Source organism: Gallus gallus, chromosome 3, assembly GCF_016699485.2.
Source record: "Gallus gallus isolate bGalGal1 chromosome 3, bGalGal1.mat.broiler.GRCg7b, whole genome shotgun sequence".
In the NCBI taxonomy this organism is placed as follows: Eukaryota; Metazoa; Chordata; class Aves; order Galliformes; family Phasianidae; genus Gallus; species Gallus gallus.
The window spans coordinates 41375984-41399440 of NC_052534.1; the positions used below are offsets into that span (position 1 = coordinate 41375984).

The 23457-nt window shown below is 37.6% G+C and overlaps 1 protein-coding gene across 8 annotated transcripts in view; it reads right to left on the reverse strand.

Annotated features, from left to right (window-relative positions):
- Positions 1 to 23457, reverse strand: part of SMOC2 (SPARC related modular calcium binding 2) — a 135830-nt gene that overhangs the window by 90069 nt on the left and 22304 nt on the right. For all 8 annotated transcript variants that reach the window (XM_015284372.4, XM_040697666.2, XM_015284371.4 and 5 more), the window contains exon 2: positions 2539 to 2710. In XM_015284372.4, coding sequence (XP_015139858.2) covers positions 2539 to 2710 — 172 coding nt within the window. The remainder of the gene's footprint in view (positions 1 to 2538; positions 2711 to 23457) is intronic.

The window sequence follows — 23457 nt, forward strand, 5'->3', positions numbered from 1 at the left end:
ATTTATTTATTAGATTCATAATCTTGTTACACAGTAAACTTCTCTACCAAGTAAGTGGCAAGCTTCCAGAACTTCTGAGTTCAGATTTTGTTTGGAAAAGTATTCAAAAATGTGGATGTTCATCTACGGTTTATGCAGATCGTTTGAGCCCTTTGAAACTGCAAAAGCAGGCAGGAAATTTCACAGCGTTATAACTTATAACTTTTTCAAGTTCAGCAAAAAAATTCCAGCACTGTGTGCAAGTGGACTGAAAAAATATACATATTTATTGTAAAATGAAGGAAAGGAAGGAAGGAAATGTAGGAAAGGAAAGGAATGAAGGAAGGGAAGGAAGGGAATGTAGGGAAGAAAGGGAAGGACTCAACTTCCTCATGCAAATAGATGCTTCTTTCACTAATGTTAACAACGTCAAAATCTGATTCAAAACCAATATTTTAACGTGCTATTTTTGTTGGTTTTAGGGAGACATGAACACTTTCAAAAGAATTTGTTTTCATTCCAACACAGAATGAAAACAAATGCCGAAACCTTGAAAGTTACCCTGAATTTGAACCATCATCTTTGCTTAGTTTAATAAAAGAATTCTTCACTCCTTTGTCAAGCCTCACCTGCTGGTTAATTTCACTACTCAAAAACAACTGGCCCCAAAAGGGTCTTAATCTGAGGATTTCCTCCACTCCCCAGGAGAATGTTTGATTGGACTACCAAAAGTATCAGTACTGAGACTGAAGCAGCTGCTAGGCCAGTGCATCATTTTTTCCTTCTCTAAAACTTGTTTTCACAGCTTGAAATATTTCTAATGATCACAGCAATGGGTAGGAAAAAAGACAGTGACCACTTGAAAATTTGGGACTACGTTGACTGAGTTAGAAATATGAAGAAAATGTTAAATGAAAATAGCACTAGTCCCTTGCTGGTTTGGTATATGATTGTATCATATATTTATTATATCGTATGATTTTGGCAAGCGAGATCTTCCCCAACAAAGGAAGAAATATTTCAACATTAGAGTGATGCTTGCATTTTTTAATCAAAAGATTAGAAGCGTCTGATTCATGAAGGCACGATATGCATTTGTTACTAGCAATATTTAAGCTAAGGTGTCCATGGACTTGGAATTAAGCTAATTCCAAGTCTACAATTGTACTGACATGCTACACATTAACAAATGCACAGGAAATGAGTATTTCTCCAAACACTGACAGGAAAAACTGCCAGCATTGCAGGATACACTGTGGGTAGGGCAATTAAAGGTGCCTCTATGGAAAAAAAACAATCTTGCAGATGACATTATCAACCTGGTAAGACAAAACAATAAAGAAAAACACTTTGAAAAAGTCATTTTTGCTGAAGTGTATAATGCGTTAAAAATATATATATATATCTATATACAGTGAACAGAAATAAAGCTTACAATAATTCTCTCTGTTGTTCGTAAGTGTAACAAAAACTTTGGCTCAGATAGCTTTGTTATGTTATCCTTGTTCGCATAAGTAAATAGATCCATCAGCTAATACAATGGCTTATTATGAAAGGGCTGAAAAATGAGCACAGCGTTTCATCTAGGCAGAAGATGAGACTGAATGTCTCTTTGAAACAGTATTGATGCTTCAGAGGCTTGCTGGAGCTAATGGAAAGAGACCATGTGGAAAATTGCCTCCTACGGGTTGAATCTGTGTGGTCCCTGGGGTTTTCCTCTGCCTTCCCGCCTCTCCTTTGTGGATAGAGAGAAAGGGAAAGTAAATCTTTACGAGTGCTGCTATTCTTGCATTTTAAAAGATCATTGTGTGCACTTCAGTAGGGAACTATGTCATGTATCCCTTAGCATGACAACTGAGGTCTCTAGCACCAGCATACTCTAAAAGTGAAAAGGTTAACCCGTGAAAAGTGAAAGCATTGGAGCTGGACCACTAGGATCGTGTGTTGCAGTTTCTGCAAAAGGAAGCCCAGAAGTAAAAGAGTAGATGTAGATGGATACAGCTTATGAGGGCAGTAAGCACTACAGACCATTTAATTAATTTTTCCAAGTTACATTTGAAGGTTCACACAACTTTCTGTTATGTAAAAAAAAAAAAACCCTGCAATTTCTACATACTTTCATTGGGGGCATTATATTTTGAAGCAAAACAAAACAACAGCAACCATTTGGACTTTATTTTACTTTTTCCTGTGCAAACAGTAACAGTTAGAAAACATGTAGCTGAATTCAACTCTTTCTAACTCAAAATAGCAAACTGAAATAGAAAAGCAACTTCAGGAGGGAACAGTCTTGAGAATTACTCCGAGCTTGCCCTAATGATTTATTATAGTGTAAGGAGGTGAGGGAATCATATTTTTGCTGAGGGATGAAGATTAATTTAAGCCTTTGTAGCACATTATTATAGAATCAATAACACAAATTTCAATCTACTTCCTTTCAGGCAACTCTTAAAGTCCAGCACTCTTAGTTCTCAATATTCATTAAATTCCAAAAGCTATTTTATCTACTATTTTTCATTATGATCAAAGGAAAATATTGGAAAGTTTCAATTTGCTCACCTTTGCAGTTGCCCCGATAGGCAATTTCCAGCTGAGGATCTTTGCATTTTGCTCGTTGAAATTCACACCGGGACAAAAAAGTTCTTCCATCAGATGCACAAAGCGATTTCTGAGGAGAACCTGCACAGTCCAGACTGCATTCTCTGTCTTTGTCTTGATCCACCCTCAAAAACTAAGGAAAAAAAAAAATTAATGCTGCAGGAATACTATTCCCATGCGAAAACTGCTCCATGATCCCCTCTCCCAGGGAATACATGCAAATATTACCCAAAAATGAAAAAAAAAGCTTTGTCTTTTTTGCCTATTCAAATAATAGTATATTCAATGTACGTGGGGTTGTTCAACTTCTGCTATAAGCAGATAATGACTGCAATATTTCTGTGACTCGAATGACTGTAATATTTCTGTGAGGGACATGATTTAGTGGAAGGCTGTTAGGTCGTGGTTGGACTCAATCTTTAAGGTCTTTTCCAACCTGAGTGATTCTATGATTCCATGTAACATAGAATAAAAACACCATCACAATCCTCCTTTAACCATTGTGAAGCTGAAAACAGTGTCTTGGAATCTCTAGACCAGAAAATGGTGATGGCAGAAACGTTTTTCACCAGTAAAAAATGAGACAGCACTGTATAACTTTCAATTTTATTTGCTGTGGATTAACTAGCCTATAATAGAAAGCTGAAGAGTCTATTCTAAAGATCTAAATAACGTTTTTTTCACCCAATTCTCATGTAAAAAGTTTTCCATAATATGTCCAATCTACTCAGTTCAGGAGGCCTGAGAAGAACGAGTAAGGTATGAGAACCATATGAAATGCAACAGATCACATTCAAAATGTGAAGACTTTTCAACCATCAAAAATTTCAGAAACACTGTATAAATACATTTGTATTTGTGTGCAAGCTTGCTTATAAAAACATAAGCCAAAACTGAAGAAGGAAATGCTGTAGATAGTATAGACACAACAGTGTCTCAGCTGCTATTCTGAAGAGCCTCATAATGGGCCAGAAGAAAAGACAAAATCTGAAACAGGCCATGCACTGTCTGCTATGTCTTTACTCCAGTAATTTTATTCAATTTCTTGACAAACAACAAAAAGATCTGATTGCTTCATTAAGTACTGTTCAACCTAGGAAATGGATCCCCACACATTTGCAGTCTCCCAGGAGTCTTTCTGCTCTGGCACGGGTTGTCCATGAGGCGCAGTCCCCCAGAAGTACTCCTGCATTAGTTTGGTTAACCCATGGACTACAGTACTAATTTTTTTTTGGACTGGCGTAGGACTGTTAAGTGTCCTTGCACATAGGAGAGCCCTGCAAGACCTCTGCTACTCAAATTCTTTCTGCTCTGCCCATTACAACACAGGTTTCTCCCTTCTCAGAAATTCAACCTTATCTTCTTTAGAAGACAGTGATTGAGTATATGCTGATAGAAGTAATTAAGGTTGGCCACATTTTGAATTTCAGCAAACACTCCCCCCCCATATAGTTCTGCCACTAAGCAACACTAAAGTCTCCTGCATGCTCAGTGGACTGGTCCTGGCAGTGAAGCATGCTTTGGTTGGACTAGATGATCTTAGTAGTCTTTCCCAACCTTACACAATTCTATGATTCTAAATTACAGACACAGACAACAGAGCTTGGTGTCCTCTTGGTACTGTGAGAAGGAGGAGCTGCTCACCCTGGAACGCACTGCCAAAAGCCAAATCAGCTCTCAGCTGCTGCATGCAATACAGAAACAAAGATAGCATGTTATCCTATTAAGTGAAACTACCAAGTCCTCAGATGAATTTTTCTATCATTTTGTTGTTTCTCAATAAACACAAAGTTATGCAAGGTATAGAGCTACCAGGAGATAATCGTTCCCCCAAGCATAATGAAGCACAATGCAATGGATTTGAGAAGAAGTCTCCATTCAGTGGAAACACTGGTTTTATCAGTGCTGTTTCACCATCATAAACCTTAGGTATGGAAGTTTTGGAAATCATATTACAAATGAAGGCCACTGGGAGGAAAGTTTCAAAAGAATAAAAAGCATGACAAAGAACAGTATTTGAGCAGCAAAGAGTAGTGCAAGCTAATAAATTCACAAAACTGTTACTACATGTAGCTTCCCTGCATTTTATTACTGAAAACATGTATAAAGAGAGTCATAAATCTCCGTAATTTTTGTACTTGAACTGTGGTCTGTTTGCATTTCCAATCACTTAATGTGAGGAAATACACATGTCTTTCTGATGATTATGCTTGAGAATGGACAGACAATCTCAATGGTATCACTTTAAAATAATAACAATATGGTTGAAATTTTTATCTTTTACTGGCACAGTAATACAAAAAGGAAAGCTCCCTTTTCCTGATATTTTTAAGCACTTCTTCATTTTTAACGATAATTACTTTCAGAAGGAAACTGCTCACAAATTACACACAAATCTCAAATCCTTCTCCCTCAAATTTAGCTATAAATCTTCAGAAAGAGATGTTCCTATATCCCCGATTTAAAACCAATTTGCAGATCCATTTTGCTGACAGGAATTAACAATTTGCTGAATAGAGTGGGTAGATGACTGAAGTCATCTCTCTTTATGTGCAAAATGAGCAACAGTGAAGACTGTTCCTCTGCCCAATCTCCAAACAATGGTGCTCTCCAGGGCCTGGACAAGTGCCCTGATAAGCTGCAGGGAGGCATGATGAGGTCATCCAAGCTTCCCTCTCTTGCCTAAGTCAGGCTGTCAGAAGGGACAGCCTTGGAGGCATCTGCAGGACGCTGGGGTTAGGCCTAGTCAGGACTATGAAAAGCACTTTTCAAGGATATAGACTGCATGGGGCCTCTGTCAGAGGAACTGGATCCTGTTCACTGCTCTGCCTCAGGCATCCCTAGTGGATTTAGTGATGGCAAGTCAAGCAACCTCCCTTTTCCTATTTTGTGAAGTAAAGATCAGAGTACAGCCCTTCTCTCCTTCCATCTCTGTAATGGCTAGGAACTTTGCCATTGTTAATATATCCTCAGCAACATCTCTGTTGGGCAGATTATTATTTTTCAAGAGCATAGGAAGACTTCATGACCCACAAAATACCATGTGGCAGATCAGGGAACTGAACCCAGGCCTCAGGAAAAAAAGAAATCATGGAGAGAAACAGTCTAGTTTCTGTCCTATTTTCCTCCCAGACTTTCCTCATCTTTCCTGTTCTGAGCTGATGCAGGAGTTTAGATGGGTATGCCTGATGTGGACAAACCACAGTGACACAGTGGACAGAAAATCCCCTTAATTGTCTGAGGAACAGAATCCATTCCCTTGAGAATGTGATAGTTCACAGATAAAGTTATATTTTAAAGGGCATTTATCCAAAGAGTTTTATTTAAGTATTTTATTATTTCAAAGCCTTAGAGGAGATTAGGGTAAATTATGGGTTCAAGGATATTCAAGCAACCTGGAAAAACAGAGGATGAAGACATACCCAGGAGACAAAACCACTTGAATAGCTTGTTAGTTAGCCAAACCTCACTGGAGAACTTGGGTTGTACATCTACAACAATTTCCACCAAGCTAGTATAACTGATGGATTTAAGAGCAGGAAGGACAAAAAGGCAAGTAACTGCTAGAAAATATAGCCAATGAGAGAGCCTAGGAAACGTACTTAAATAAATAAATAAATACAGAAGGGAAAGAAAAACTGTGATTGAAAATTGGAAAATATTCCATTGTTATCTTTACTACAGCAGCATATGCAGCCAAAAGAATAGATAAATATGTCAAAGCTAGTAGAGACACTGAAATATGAAAGGAACAGGAGATTTGCTAAATGCTTAGATAGGAAGAAGCAGTCAGTGACATAGAAACTGGAATTGCACTGATATAAATTTCAGAGTTATTGTATCATTCCTTTTCCTTTAAAAAGGAGAGTTCAGAAAGAGAGAAAGATGGTTTGAAACATGAGTCAATGGACCAGAACGTTGCTCATCCTGAATACTGGCTCTTCTATCTCTAAGTTCATTTAGCAAACAAATTTGTTACTGTAAAAAGACAAGATTCACAGAAAGACGAGCTTAAAGCAGTATTTTTGTTACTTGCTGGTAGCAACCAAGATGAAGCCAACAACAGCTGAACAACCTGAGCTGGAACTATCCTGAACACCCAGCAAAAAATGGACAATTATGACTAAACCCTATTAGAATGCAAATCATTTTCAACAGAGAGGCATTCCTGCCCCTAATAGTGCAGAAAGCAGCCTGGTCAAATTTCAGAAAATTGTTTTCAACAACAAATTTGAGCTTATGCTACAGACCATCAAGTGCGACTCCTTAACTGCAGTTGGCACTTGCTTATCCTCTGCTTTGCATTTTAATATCATCAAATATTGTTATAGTCTCCGATTTATTTCAGAGTTTTCAACACATTATATTTTACAATGACTGGTTTTCAAGGGGGCTATTATTCTACAATAGGCACTGCTTTAAATTCACTCACAGTATTTCCAGGAAGAAAGGATAATGGGAATATATCAGAAGACTTCTTGATTATTAAGCTTACCTCAGTTGATAAAAATAAAATTCAGCTGTAAATTGTCTTTGGTCTGAGGGCACTGTCTGACTTTAATCTGAGTAAGACAAGGCAGTGTACCCTCAACTTCTTTTTTTTTCTTTTTAAATCCATGTATTTTTTAATTTGAAATGGTAACTCTAAAAAAGTTTATTCACAGTTCTGTAGTGATGTCCTTAGCACAAAACAGGATGCATGCATCTACCTAGCTCAAAGCAAGCTATGCTCGACCTATTTTCACTTTGCCTGAATGCAAATTTCCTGGTTTTTTTCTGTCTGTGGAAAGAAACTCCATTCTATTCTCTGAGATCAGCTTTGAGTGTGTAGATTACGAGAAAGAAAGACTAGAAGTTTATGAATTCAGATGGTCACTCAGCTGCTTTCAGCCTTTCTTCAACTTACACACCCCTTCATTAGTCAGAGGACAGCTATACCGGCCAATGACACTAGGTACTCAAACATCCTGACAACAGGTTTTTATTGTTACTTTTTGTGGATTCCTTATAACTGATTTACAAAACCTCCCCTCCAACTGAGTGAAAACTACTGCTTCGCAACCTAAGATGAAGTTCAGATCAGCTTGTATAACAGAAGAGCATTTAAAGTTTTGGGATAGGGGTTGAAAGTCCTGATAAATGAGCAGAAGATAAAAGATGGATGCTAGACGTTACTGTTTTACTTGGAATAGACCAGCGCTAGACTATTGCATTGAAAGGCAATTTCTTTATCCTGCATCTGGTTACTGTAAGATGTTGAATAGAATGATCTGACTTGCCTGCTGCTGGCATGGGAGGTCTGCAAACAAACTTTGGAGCAGTGTGCTATAAAGTGGCTCTGCACTCAGGGCTTTGGGCTGTTGAAAAATGTGCTGATCTGCAGTGATTTATGTAGCCATGCTGTTTTTGTCTGATAGCTGTCTGAAGGACAGATGTGGAAACCTCCAAGCTAGGAATATTTTGTTCCCTCTGGGCTCATCAACAGTGGGAAAATGAGTTAGACAATAGCAATAGATATGTATATGTATATATATATATATATATACACACATGCATGTATGTGTATATACACACTTCATTGTGTACATATATCCACACATGCTGACTATAATATGTGAAGTGATATCATTGTTTTTGTTTGAAATACGCATGTGAGTATTTAAATATAAACATACTTACAGAGCATTCTACCCAGCTAGACTGTCTCAGTTAATCTGCTTTAACAAAACACCACTCATTTTTCAAGATTATCTCATCACTCTTGCTAAGAATGAAGCAGAAGGTACATTTACAGAACAAACCTTACTCTCACCTCAACGTCATGCTAAGACATTCCATCCTAGTCCTGAAATCTGTGGAAAGCCTTGTTTTCCTTGTTACTGAGGACTTAAGACAGTGTCATTTTGAATGTGTCATTTGGTACAACTGCTTAACTGCTGTACTCAACCTATCTTTAATAGATTAGCTTACCTCGTATTGACCCAATGAAGCGAAACAGTCCTTCATGGCTGTTTCAGGACAAAGCCAAGAGCTGCCTACTGCAAATTGCGACCTCCTTCTTTGTCCAGACATACAGGACATCACCATCAAGGTAAAGCTTACGCAGAAGAATTTAAGCAGAAAGGCACCACGTATATGACTAATCAGATAATATAATGATATAATAAGAAGGGACGTACAACCAATTCAAAGAACAATTGGAAGAGGTGGAGAGAGTGAACTTTGTAAGGGTTCAAAAGTGCCAGTTGAGTAGATTTTTCTTCTATTTATTATACTTTTGATTGAAATTTAACTGAATTACTTTGGTCTCTAGATACTTAGAGGAAGGTACCAAAAACAAGCTTTCTGTGTTAAGCATTCTGAGTATTGTATACCTGGAAGCATGAAGAAACACTACAAGAAAGAGGGCTCCAAACCTTTCTTTTTTTTCTCCCCTCCATTTGGTTTTGTTTTGAAAAGAAACTTTAAGATAGTGCAATCATACCCCTTGAAGGACTATTCACCTGAATAGCTTAATTCTAGGATCTGATTCCATCACTATTAAGGTAAATGCACAGACTTCAATAGGAGCAGGCTTTGGTTCAAGAGTAGCACTCAGTCCTGATGAACTATCCTTTCAGAAGGACCTTTCACTGTGTCACTTGAATGCTCTTATAACACCATCTTTGGAAACACAAAGCACTCCCTTTACATGAATCATGCCAAGAGCTGCAAAGTCTAAGCAACAGAACCAATGCTAAAAATGAACCAAGGGTCTTAATTTTCAAGGCACGATAAATATTGACAGTGACACTAAAACACCCATTATTTGACTACATTCATTCACTACTAAGATTAGGAGTCTTCTGTATTCCACTAAAGCACTCACTTTTGCTAACTGAGCCCAGTGTATTCACCATAGATTAAAATAGCCCATGCATTTAATACTCAAGATACTTAGCAGTAACACAAGGCTACCACAGCAAATACAAATGGACTGCATTTTTTTTTCCCTAAAATAGTTTACTTGGCTCATCAAGGATAAGAAATTCTTCCTGTTTTTCCTTCTATAATTACTTATAGCCCCAGTTTAAGGTAAATGGTCGGTTTCTTTCATACTGCACCATCAAAACAATTGAAAATCATTTTGAAACTCTGGTAGAACAGCCACACATTAGCTTGCTGTATGCAGTGCCTGAAAATTGAACTGTACATTGGGATGGAGAGCATGATTATTTTTTTTTAAAGTATAGTGCTGAAAGCAGCACTGTTTAAGATATAGTAATTTTTTTTTTTTTTAAAAAAAAAAACACAACTTATCAGAAAAGTGGTGTTCTTTGTACATATGTTCAACCGTTAACTGGAAAGATTAGTCTTTGCATTTCTTCAGTGAATAAATAGATTCTGTTTCCTGTTTCCAGAGGCACTGCTGTCTTTGGTTTTGAAGTATTTTAAGTATAGGGGTTCACAGAGTCATGTAACACCTACAGATAAGCAGAACTTGGGTTACCAGAGACAAAACAATCTACCATTAAATTTATCCTTAAACACAAACTGAAAGAGTTTCAGCTTTGAAGGTATCCTATTCTGCATATATAGCAATCCAGTATTTTTTCCATGTGTCCTGTGCCCAGTGTTCTGCATTTTTTTTTCCAAGTCAATGGTAAGATTATGCCCTTCAGTCCTGTGGTACTGTTATTAGTAATCTTTTTTTTTTTTTGGCAGGTTATTGTCATTTAGTGTTTTTTGTCAGTTGCCAGAAGTCACACAGGGAGAAAATAAACAGAGAAACAGCGTGATGTATTGTCTATGTATTGAATTATCCTCCAGTTTACTTAAGCTTTTCATGAGTACTGATCCAACTTTCAGAATACAAGTGGACTTAGCACAACCATCCAGTTAGTCAATTTACTCACACATAGCTAATCTGCCTGGTTTGTGTCTTTAATAACCACAGTAATACTTGGGGAAAAACTGGAACATTTTTCTTTTTAATCTTGTTCAAAGACTGCTCATATGAAAAATATTTTGGCTTCTGAAGTGTTGAAATGCTATTTTAAAATGCATATAAAATCCAAGCCAGATCAACATTTCTATATTTGAGGATTTTATTTTAGGATTAAAGAATACACACATATACCCCTACAGTGTCTGAGGTAGCTTAAAACAATAAAACTATGAGCCATGATCCACAATTGAGAATAAGAAACATTTGCCTGAACCTCTGTCCTAACATCCAGAAACATCCACACCCATTGGTACAGAACACAGAACATGAGAAACCCTGAAAATCAGCTTTCAGGTAGTCTCAAACTGCATTCTCTAGGGCTGCCATTCTCATGTGATTTTTCTCTGAAATCATGAGAGGGAGTCTCTCCCTCCCAGCTCACCTCTGCAACCTTCTCACTGCACACCCAGGAAGACACCAGCTCTCTATAGCCATTCAGCAGCAATTTCAAGGGGATGGGTGTCAAAGAAAAATTCATACAAATTCAGATAATCAGTGTTCAGGAGGGTTGGTGGAAGATGCATGCAAATTATGTCTGATCAGTAGCCTCTCCTACTTACAGAATTTCTCCCCAAGAAAAAAAAAATACCTCTTGCTCACTTCAGATGATTTACACTTTTCTCCTTGACAGCAAGAAAGCAATCTAAATGCCCAATCAATAACTCCATTAGCTTTAGAAATTATTTATTAAAGAAAAATCCCTTCAACAGCTAAAGTGAAACAGAATTGGATGTTGTGCTACAGACTGGCAGGGAACAATCTCCCTTTGTGGAGGGACAGAAAGGCTCTACTAAACAGGGCTTTTCTATATCTGAGTTTCTATGGAACTCTATTTAATGCCTATCATGATCAGCAGGCAACTGGCCACTCTCCATATGGCTGGTTGCCTTCCCTTCCTGGGGAACTAAATAACACAGAAGGCATCTCAAATGACGAAGACACAGTATGAGACAATATCACAACAGAACATTTCTTTTTATAATTTAAATCAAGTAAGCAACTGATTCACGCAGTGCAGAAACTTGATAAGACATCAAAGGTCTAATCTTTGACCTATAAAGCTAACTTGCTGACAATAACCGCAGAGCTCCAATTCTCTTACATTTATCACTGCCACCAGCTTCTTCAGAACAAAGTATTTTGGGAGGAAGGCAGGTAGTTGAACCAGAGAGGTAGATTTTACTCTTGTCAAACTGTTGATTTTAAGATAACAGATTACTAGATTCAAATACTGTAGTCTTCAAAAGGAGAAATCATGATAAAAGCAAATAATTTATAGTATACGTCTGGAATATACCAGAGTTTGACAAGCAAGCCTAATGAGAGAAAACACTTTCTTCAAGGACAGAAGAACCTGGCTGTGGTTTTCTCAAACCACTGGCAGTTCTACTTCTCCCCAGCTTTGGGGTTTTATGGAACTCTTGTATGTTCATTTATGCATTGGGCAAAAACATTTTTTCCTTTAATTCAAAACATTGTTTTGCAAGGCAAGAAGTCATTAGAAAGCCATTTATTTCTAATTGCTATGAGGGCTTTTGGAAACAGAAAGCCCTCATATATGAAAAACAATTGTGTGCATCTAGAAGATGGTGGAGAGGTCAACAAACTGTGATCCAAAACAGGCAATTAATCAGAATGTAAAAGGTTTTTTCAAAGTTCTGTCACACACTAAGTGGCCTTTGCTTCCTTGGCACAACGCATTTCCCTTGCTGTTCTTTGTCTTTACACATCAGCTGGCCAGTAGTTTATAAATTTTTCCTAAAAATGCCCGGCAGCATCAGAGAAGGATTAAAAAAATCAAGTCATGCTGAAATCATACTGGCAGTTCATTAGTTTCTTTCTCTTGTGGACCCACATACGTGAGATTTACCAACAGCAAAAGGAATTGTTATGGATGAGAAATCTGACTGAGGAGCATTTGCACTGTCTGAAATTAAGCTGAGTGAGGACCCACCATGTTAGGCACTGCAAAATCTGTAGAACTGAAAGTGGCATTCACACATACTGTACTGTGAGTGAAGAATCAACAATGGCAGAGGCTACTGCACTCCAGAAGTAAAAATTCACTGCTCTTTCTGAACACAGTGGAGCTGAGAACAGACAGGAGAAATTCATATCTGTTGACCAAGCTCCTTTTTGAGACTTTCTGAAATAGGATGCAATGAGAACCAATTCTCACATACTCAAGGAAGCTTAGATAATATTTGTATTTAAAAAAAAAAATCTTCCAACTGCTTCAAAAAATACAAAGAGATAGAGCTCTGAAAAACAGCTGTATCATTTTAATTAGATTCTCTCCAAAACAGAAGAACTGATGCCCAGGAAGATCCAACTCTTCCCAAGAACTTATCTAAACACCGTATTTCTACAACACAAGGATAAAGATATCTGGAGTCCAAAGTCTTTGATGCAATAGTTCTTATTTGTAGCTGCCAGTCATACTGGAAAAAAGACACAGGAGCTTATCCTCTCAGATTATTTTTGTTGGGAGCACAATTACTCCATGATACAGATGTTGCTTCTATGTCCAAGAAATTTTAAAACTGTACAGGGTTAGAACCTATGAAATATTTTACTATTTCACTGTGGAAAATAGCTCCCTGATACTGTCTCATATAGATTACAGCATTTGGAATAATATTTAACAAAGCTCATATCCCTCTAACAGACATAGCCACCCCATCAATGCTACAATCTATTCCTCCTCTGTCTACATGTTGTCAATACTGGAGTCTGGGACCCGGCTCTTGCAAACCATATTTTATCTTCTGTTGCTGCTGAGATGAAGCATAGCCACAGGTGTTTCTCCATGGTGCATAGTTGCTCTGGAATTCCAAAAGCAACATAACTAATTTCAACCAAATCTCTTTGGCATGAGAGGGGGAAAAGAAACAGCAAAGTCCATTTTGGTTCTGTTTTGTTTGCTTTAAAATGCATTCCACACCACAGCTCCAGACAATTTATTTTAAGCAGCATCATTAGCTGACTCTCACAAATTTGCCATAGGTTTGGAAATGACTTGAATTTTGTCTCCCAAGTAAAGATGTTCAGATGTGAAGCTGTCTGAAAAGGAGGTACCCAAGTACCACAGACTGATTATAGAAACGATTTGAATTACCCTTGCAGTATTTTCCCAGTACTGAGAGAATCTGTAGAAAAGGATCACACTGTTAAATACTTCTTCAGGATTCATGCATTTCAGAAGGTTAAAAAAAAATCGAAGTCCTCTGCAGCTACAGTCAATTTCTAAATACATGCTACTTTCATCATAAGAGCATCTTGTTTAATTCATCCCTTTACAATCTTCCTCTAGGAAGAGAAACTCCAGCAGCATAAGTCTACAGACTGTGAACTAAGCTACAGAGATGCAGTGGCTTGTCAGATGTCACCAAGGAAGTCTGTAGCAAGATTAGGAGTTAAACTCAAGACTCTAAAAACCTATTCCTGTTTTTTGATCACATTCACCACTTTTCCAAATGTCCCTTCCTACGAAAAGATTTAGTTAGGGCTGAAAAAAGCTCATGCCATTAACAAAGTAAGGGTAGAGCAAGAGAAACTGTATGAATCCTTCAAACTTGGTGATTACATACACTTGTTAAAAACACTTGAGGATGCTCTGTAAACAAAATTATGATTCTCTTTGTATCCATTAAAAGAAAACATCTTTGTTGAAGGTCATTTTTAATGGGATTTGGATGATGTTCCAAGCAAAAAGAATGGACTGAGTTGTTTAGCTTGCATGCCATTGAGTCTCTGTGTTTTGAAAACCAGTGTGGTACTTGTCATTTTTTTGAGCTTTCAAGGTTCATCCCGAATTCAAGGTCTCACACAATTATCTTCCATTTCTGAGTCTAGAAGTATATAGGACAGCAATAAAATACTGAATTTCTAAAATGTCTGTATCTGAAAAGTTCTTAATAATAGAAACAAAGAAAGCAGGTCTACCCAAAAATCAGGCAATACGTGTAGTCAGGACTGTCACTTCTGCCTGCAATAAATTAACCATAGACAATGTGTTTTATCTCTTTTCATTTTTTCAGTTCTCACTCCAAAAATCCAACTACCATACTTGTTTGTCTCTGTAAGGCATTTCATAAATCATGAATGAAAAATGCCATATAAGAGCAAAACATTACCTAAGTGCCAAAGCCACAAGATTCATGTTTGAATGAGGCCACAGACTTGACTTTAACTTTAGTTCTCCGGGACTTCTCCAGCTGAGCCTGGATTACTTGCTTTCTCTTAAGCACAGTGCTTATGTGTGTTACAGCTCCAGGAACCATTTTCAGTTTTTATACACTTCTTGGGTGTAGCTATCAGAAATAGATACTATGACATCATTCTTAACATATCCATCAAAGCATAAAATAGATGTGTTACATTAACATTTCTGTAGCAATACAGAACCTCTCAATACAGAGGTCTATTGTATACTGTTTTTCTCAGCAATATTTCTGTCCTTGCATTTTGCCATTAATTTGTCTAAAATCTGTACCACAGAACTTCAACAGCAATATTAATATGCAACCAAATTACAAGTTTACCTGAGAAAAATAGCAAGTACTCCAGCCAAGGAGAGTATGTTCCTTAGTGTAACTTCCACATCCAAATATTTTAATATTTTCTTCTCCCAACTGGAAAGGCAGCATGAATTACCACAGCAAGGAGTTGAAATCATGATCTATCCTCCACATACCATGCATTTAGTATCAGCACATCTACCAGATAAACTAAATAAACGACAGCAGAAAGTTCTGAACACAGAATATTTGAATTATGTGCCTTTGTTTTCTGCTTTAACGGAGATGCAGCTGTAAACTGGGTAAACTCCTTGCCATCCATGCACTAAAACTTTTATTAAGGGAACTAGACTCTGCTTGAAGATGAGAATGTTTTGTTTCTGTAAAATAGTTTGGATCCTTGTGTGGTTCAACAATTACTAAATATGGAGCAAGAAATGTTTTTGTATACCAGTCCAAAATATTCTGTTACTGATTCATTGGTAATTTATGACTGGTTTGGATATAATTTAACCAACCATCATTGGTTTGGGGAGGTGAAATTACATGAGTCAGCTGAAATTAATATGATAAAGAACAGCTCATTCTTACTGCTTAAGTCAGTCCAGTCAAAACTCTGGTTCTTGCAATACTGTTTCAACCCTAATATTGAGAGAAAGCAAATACAGAGTCATAGGAATTCTACAATAAATGAAATTTGCCATCTCCCAGTTCAAATGCAGAATAGCCTTATGCAGATGGAAACAAAACATGTTTTCATACATACATAACACTCAAAGAAGTAATCGTCTGATGCAGTACTTTTCCACATGGTAGTTTTACTGGCTAAACTGCTTCATAAACTGTTACTGCACATTACTAACCCTCCTTTCTTCCATGTATTTCTAAGCCTAAAAATCTTGTCAGTCAAGAGATACTCTGCATTCTTTTACATAACCCTGTATAAGAATCAAATCAAGATCCTGTTCTTTGGCCATAGTGAAGTCACAACCAGGAAACATTAAAACTTAGTCCTCTGTCACTTCCAGATGTTTCTTTAAAATAGAGAAAGATACTATGAAAAATTTAATTAGTGAATTCTAAGACTATATCAAACAATCCCTGTAGAAGTAGTACAGAAAAAAATGAGAGCTTTTAAGCTGAATTTTGAACTACAGACAAAGAGGCAGGTGATCTGGTGCCTCCAATATAAAGGGAATGGATTTGGGAGTTATCTGCACTTAAGCATTCATAAAATTCCAGAACAGAAAGTCAGTGATAAGAGTTGGAGAAACATGGTTCTCAGCAATGAGCAGTCTTACTTTAAAACTTTAAGTTCCAACTAAGATTGCCTCAGTTATCAGTGTGGGGGAAAAATACACCATTTTCCAGCCACTGTAGAAGTGCCTATCCTTAAAGCTTAAGGGCCATAAGTTTCCCCTATTCACCCAATAGGTATCCTTTTACCTTTGAATTTTCCCCAGTTCGGCTCTCATTTTGTTTAGAAAGTTAGCTGAACACTTTATTTGAACCTGTGTTCCAAAAACATATCCTGATAGTCATTTGAATATGACTTTTCCCTGATGAGCCATATACGTATAATGAAAACACTAGAGCCAAAGCAGACTCATTTTTTTCTGCATCTTTTTAAGTCTCTCTTATGAGATTGAAGCTTCAGCTGACAACTGCTAGAAAGCTAGCCCATTTCTCAAAAGGCATTAACCAGTCTTGTATTTTATGGACACAGCAACAGGAGCCCCTATGTTCCTCACAGGATTCACTCTTGGTAAAGCTTAGACTGTTTCCTCCTGGGACTGGCAGTGTTTCTATGACTATTCATCCTTGCCTGTCTCAAATGTACATATCTAAAGGCAACTTAGAGTTTATCAAGGTGTATATCTTCCTTAGCCAAAGCAAAATACTTTGCTGACGAAGGGCTAGCAGATCTAATGATATATATATTTTTCCCCCCATTATTTTATTGCTGTCCCAGAGCTATCTGTATTAACTGTTTCCTCTATGCTATAGAGCATACAACATGAAACTCCACAGGCCTCATTGTTTTCACTCTTGCTCCCTTAGCCGCTTATATTTTCATGCTAAGTGTTACTGAACACTGTCTGGTAACTGCACAGATCTTACCCTTGATTCACCCTGTTTTATATTGTTCTTGGCTAGAAGAGGCAAGAATGAACAAACCCTAATGAGAAGTCTGACCATCTTCCTCCGGGGGAATTGCAGCTGTGCAGAGACCACATACTGTCTTTGGAAATACGAAAATCTGTGAGGCAGTTTCTCCTCGCTGGTATGATACGGTGCCAGTCAGACCACTTCTACTAGAACAGGTAAGCCAAGCACCCTCCTTTGATGAGAGAGGAAAATAACAATTGTATTAATGTAAATTACTATTCATTTACTTCGGTCTTTATTTTCATCCACTGTGAATCTGAAAATACACAAAGTTCAACAAGTCTGGAAAATTATACAGGAACATTTGATAAAAGACAAAGTTTTGCAACAATGCTTCCAGGAGTTCCTGGTTCTGGCCAGGACATGAAATACCACAGGGGCAGTTACATTTCAATCCAGAAAGGGATATGGATACAAGAATAATGAAAGAGGGGACAAGGAGGGAAGGGGATAACAAAAACCACAACACTTTTGCAAGCTCTGTCCAACCTAAAGAGAGCTTGGGTTTCTTCACAGCTCAAGTTCTGTTGAAACTTTTATGTAATTCAATAGGAAAAGCTGGATTGACAATAAATGCTTGATTCAGCTCTCTGCCTGAAACGCTTTTCTAATGTTGGTTCCTACTTCCTGGTAAGTAGCTGTCTTAAAAGTGAAGATGACAAACCTAGGAAAATCAGTAATCACTAGGAGCCCCAGTGCACTTATAGCTATAAAAGTGTGAAGACAATGCACTGATAGTATGAGAGCATAGAAGAGACCAATGAGATGTATTCTCCTTGCTATCTTTCTCACAACAATGGCACTGAGACCAGCCTTTTTTAAAAAAAAGTTGCAAATGACTATTGTAGAGAGATGCTAATCTTTCTCCATAATGTTTTTTACTTGCCAGTGTATCTACAAGATGCCTATATAGATGGAAAGACTTGCAGATAAGTACCTCCCCCCCCCCCCCCCCCAAAAAGATGATGCAAGTAATACATGCCCCTTTAATACTACTAGCACATGAACACATTGTATAGAAAGCCTGGATATTTTCTCACACATCTACTGGCATCAGTTGCACTGACTTCAGCTAAGTTACTCCTGATTTACATCTGTGTAAAAACAAGTCCAACATGTTCGTGGAAATACTCTGCACAGCTGGGACAGTTTAGACACATGAAATAGAGGTTAGCAACAGCATGTGATTAAAGAAAAACCCAAACCACAAAGTTTAGATCTGAATCCAAATCCTCTTCATGCTTGGGGTGTTTTAGATCCAAAATTTTGATTCAGACTCCTGTCCATATAAATTGTAGCAATTCATAATTTGGTGATTGAAACTAACATATCATACTGAACAGATCAGCACCTGTTTTGGATTTTACAGACATAGTGGCAACTGGTAAATTAAGTTGTGGAACTTGAACAGTAATGAATACTGGTCTAGAACAAAAGAGAAACATGGAAAATAAACACATTAACAGGCAAGTCCCAACTTGATGTTCCATTGAAATAATAACTTCCACTGTCCATGACTCAGATGTGAACAGTAACTTGCTGTATCAGCAAATATGTGATAATCAGAACTTACTCCAGAATTGAACAGTAGGAACAGCTACAACAGAACCCAAAAATTTCCAGCATGGAAAAAAAGTGTTATGGCTCCAAAAACATTTTCTGCTTGAAGTTAGAGTCTATTTGTATGAAGATTATCTACCAATCCCTCAACTGTTTCCTTACTCAAGTACCTGGGGGGGAGGGAGGTTTGCTGAATGACACTAAACTACTAACATTGATGACATTACCAACCTCATTTCTTTTCCTACGATAAATTACTGATCACATAAACATTAGAAAGCAGAACTCACCAATTCAGGAAACACTTAAAATGCAAACAAATTTCACATTGAATATTAAGCAAAAATACCTTTACAATTCAACATGGCTGCCCTAACATCCAGCAAAGATAAACACCTAATAACATGAGGCTGGAGTTAGAAAAAACTCAAACCAGAAATCACTAAGCTTTAAAAAAAAAGTTAATCAGAGGGATTTACCTCCTGATGAGATCAAGAGGTACCCATCTATGAATATGGACATATTTAATACTCTTCTCTAGTACCCTAAAATATTTCTCTAATTGAAAGTACATTTTTAAAAATATACTGAAACTACCTCTATAAGATTTAACCCAGTAATATAATGAACTTCTCGCTCTTGAGAATCAGTGTCCAAATCAAAATATTCCAGCCAGGCAGTTAGCTGTGGGAAAGAGGTTTCTTTCCTACAGTCTAGAGTAGGCATCCCACATTTGAGAAAGTAATTTCCAATTAAGTTAAAGATCTACTAATTCTAGACACATCATAAAAATCGTAGTTATTTTCTCTCTGAGGTGGTATATTCTGCCAATCAAGCCAACAATTCAGAAGTTTCAGGATCATGCAAAATAAGCCTTCATTTCCCCTGTCACACTGAGCTGTGATAATCCAGTCAAAGAGCCTTCATAGCACTGTAGTCATGCAACTTTGGATTCTGTTCTTCAGCAAACAGTACAAAAGAATCTCAGAATGGCTGAGATTGGATGGGACCTCTGAAGGTCCACCCCTCCTGCTCAAGGAAGAGACACCCAGAGCAGAGTGCACAGGACCATATCCAGCCTTTTGAAGATCTCCAAGGAGGTGGCTGCACAGCCTCTGTGGGTAGCATGCACTAACCATCTGCACATTCAAGAAGCACTTCCTGATATTCAGACAATCTCTTGTGTTCCACTCTGCATCTACTGTCTCTCATCCTGGAACAAAGAACCACTGAAAAGAGCCTGGCTCCATCCCCTCTGCACCTTCTCTTCAGCTACTTACAGGCATTGATGAGATCACCCTCTAAGACTCTTCTTTGTTATGCTAAGTAACCCCAGCTCTCTTCCTTTTCTTAGAAGAGAGATGCTTCTGTCACAATCATTTACCTGGCCTTTCATTGGACTCTTTCCCATATGCCCACATCTCTTGTACTGGGAAGCCCAGAAGTGGACACTAAAAAAATGGACATAAGAAATGCAAAATTCAAGCTCTGTGCTCAGTGGTAGTGCTTACAGTTACAAAATGCTAGTCTCCATCACACGTTTTCACAATTAATCAGTAATTTGTCTTTTCCCAATTTAAGAATATTCAGCCCACCTGCTCCCACTCAACCACTTACACTATTCCCATAGGTTTCCCTGGAAGAGGAGAAAGAACACTGCATTTAAAACAGCTACACCCCCAAGCAGATCTCCAGTCTCTATCTTCATGTTAGCTAGAAAAACAGCAGTATTCACTAGAATGTGAACAGATTTCAGCAGACCGTGCAGGACAATCTTCTGTGACAAAGCAACATACTTTAATCAAGGCAAAATAGTACTCAGTTTCACATTGTCATCTGAGCATTAAACATGAAGAAAATAAGTCCCCACATCAGCAATGGCATCATTCATTAGAAGAATTGATAGTACAAAAAACATTATTCTCCAAAGGAGTGGTCAGGTACTAGAATAGGCACTCAGGAAGGTGGTTGAGCCACCAGCTCTGGTGGTGTTCAAGAAACATTCATATGTTGTACTAAAGGGCACAGTTCAGTGGGGAAATAGCAGTGGTAGATAGAGTTGGACTAAATGATCTTAGTGGTCTTTTCCAATCTTGGTCATTCTGTGATTCTAATTAAACCCACCAAAGATGTAGGCATTTCCAAACATTCAAAATTGTTAGAAAACCAGTGCTCCACTGATCCACGCTGCAACACTGGTCACATCCAAATGCTGTTTGCTCTTCCAGCAGTGAATGCAATGCTTTCACAAGTTGGGAAGATTTTTTTTTTTAAATACAGAAATCTGATGCATCAATCTGTGTATACATCCATATGCTTCTACCTCTTCAGAATTAGCATGAACTGAGAAGATATTTTTATACAACTTATATGTCCTTCTGTAACCTCCTTTTTGAGTACTTTACCAAGAAACTCTGAGACAGAAAGATAACTGAATAAGCTTAGGTTATAGGGTATCTGATTCAAGGTCAAATTAGCAAGGGAGTACCCAGGAAATTTGTTTTAGTACCTACTCATATTCTAATTCTCATATAAAAAACAAGAAAAGTACACTATCAGATTTACAGGGAAAAAAAAAGCCAGATTATTTCAGTGGCTTAGTTTTGCTGTTCTTCAGTTCCAGTATAGAACAGATTTATTGTGTGGGCAGGAACCATAGGTTTTGTTTTACCTGCATAATTCTGTTTACTGATTTGACTATTAGTACCTTTTCCAAATGGTTTGAGTATTGGAGGTAACTTTATTTCTATTAATAGAAAATAGGAAAATTTATCTATTTCATTCGGAGCTTCAATTAACACTCAGCTTGATTAAAAGCCTCGCATCAAAACTGAAATAGTAACACTGTAGATCCGATCATCTTATGCTAGTAAGTTGACAACAATCCCTAGACTGTGCTGTTATTCCAGTGCAAATAACTACCTAGCAGATAGAGCTAGAGAGATTTGCAGCTTGCAGTTTAAATTCATTTAACTCGCTATCAATAAACTGTTAGATAGTTCGATCTGTGTATTTACAAGACACGTTAATCAGGATAAAGATAAATAAACATCCCTTTTTCAGGACTGGGTAACTCACAAACATTTCATTCCAAACATCAGAAGCTGAAAGCATCCCGGCAAGATCAGTGCCCCAGGTTTTTGACCCAACCAATAGCTACTGGTCACACTTCACAGGGAAAAGCGTTAGCAACACACACCACACCCACTGGAAACCTGAGGAGAGTACAATGAATTACACATCACCTCACTTCAGGACTAAAGCCTTCTCTGAAATGTAAATCCAACGCTCAGAAATACCAAGTAGGTGAGGATGCCTCTATCCGTATTTCTTGCATGTAACTCACTGCTTTTACATTGCACTTTTCTATTGCTAAGAGCCAGGCATCACTAGAAATTTTTATTTATTTTATGAACTGTAAGCCTGCCCTGGGAAGTTGCAAATTATTTATATTATGGCATTCCAGTTAGTATGGTTCAAGACAAGTAAAAGAAATTGCACTGAAAATGTTCAGCTTCAGGATTTTTTTTCTACCTACTAAGAAAAAATTTACTACTTTATCCTGTGTTGTATTCTTTTTAGAATCTATTAATAGAAAAGCTCCATGGACACAGCCTTAGTGTTTTTCTGAACTAGTGAACTCCATCCAAGAGTCAGTAAATTGCTGCTAACAATAGCGCCTTTGTTCTCAACCAGGTAAGAGCTTCATACATTCAGAGGCCAGCTGGATGTGGATATCATCTGTTACTAACTAAAGAGGCTGATGAACATTTCCAAGGATCCACTTCTAATAAAACATTCAGAACCATTTACTCTCATAATCCTAAAATAAGTCAATCAGAAAGCATCATCTTTCTTAAAGACATCTATATTTCAGGAGATGCATGTTTCATCCTCAGACTCCTTAGAATACTGTACATTCTTCTTACAGTTAAGGTTCCTAATCAATACAGGATTTTCTAAGGTGTTTATTTTTTTTTCACCGTTGCAGCTGAACAGTTCACCTACTGTTGTATGGTATGGGCACACAGAATCACTGAGGGAATTCTGCCTATTATTTCTGAAAAAAAAAAAAGCAGCATCTCACAGAAAGCAAAGGCAATAGAAGTCAAAGCCATCACTGTGAGCCCATCCATGAATACCATAGGTCGAATTATTTTCAGTTGCAACAGTGCAGCTCCTGCAATTTGAATGAAGATTCACTGCTATGTAAGGGAATGATTTTCCCATTATTATCTAGTGCACATATACAGCAGCTTTTAATCACAAGAGACACAAAGCAGGGCTGAAGGAAAAACAATCAGCAGAACTACCCCATTTCTATTTGGAAAAGTGTACTGTAAATTCATTGATACAGAACACTCCAATGGTCAACAAGGACTATGTGACTTAAGTACACATCAGCAGCTTCAGCTCAGAATTTCAGGTGAACTCACAGTAAACATACATAGGGGACATAACAGCCCAACATGTAGCACTCCCTTTCTCATTGTTTCTGGTATGTTCCCAAAAGCCACATCTTTTCAACATTCTCCACATACTCCTCTCTTCATTGTACCCAAAAAGGAGGCCAAGATTTAGTCCTTCAACCACAAAGTGGTGGTACAAATCCCACACAGCACTAGTAAGGGAAAACTTCCCCTT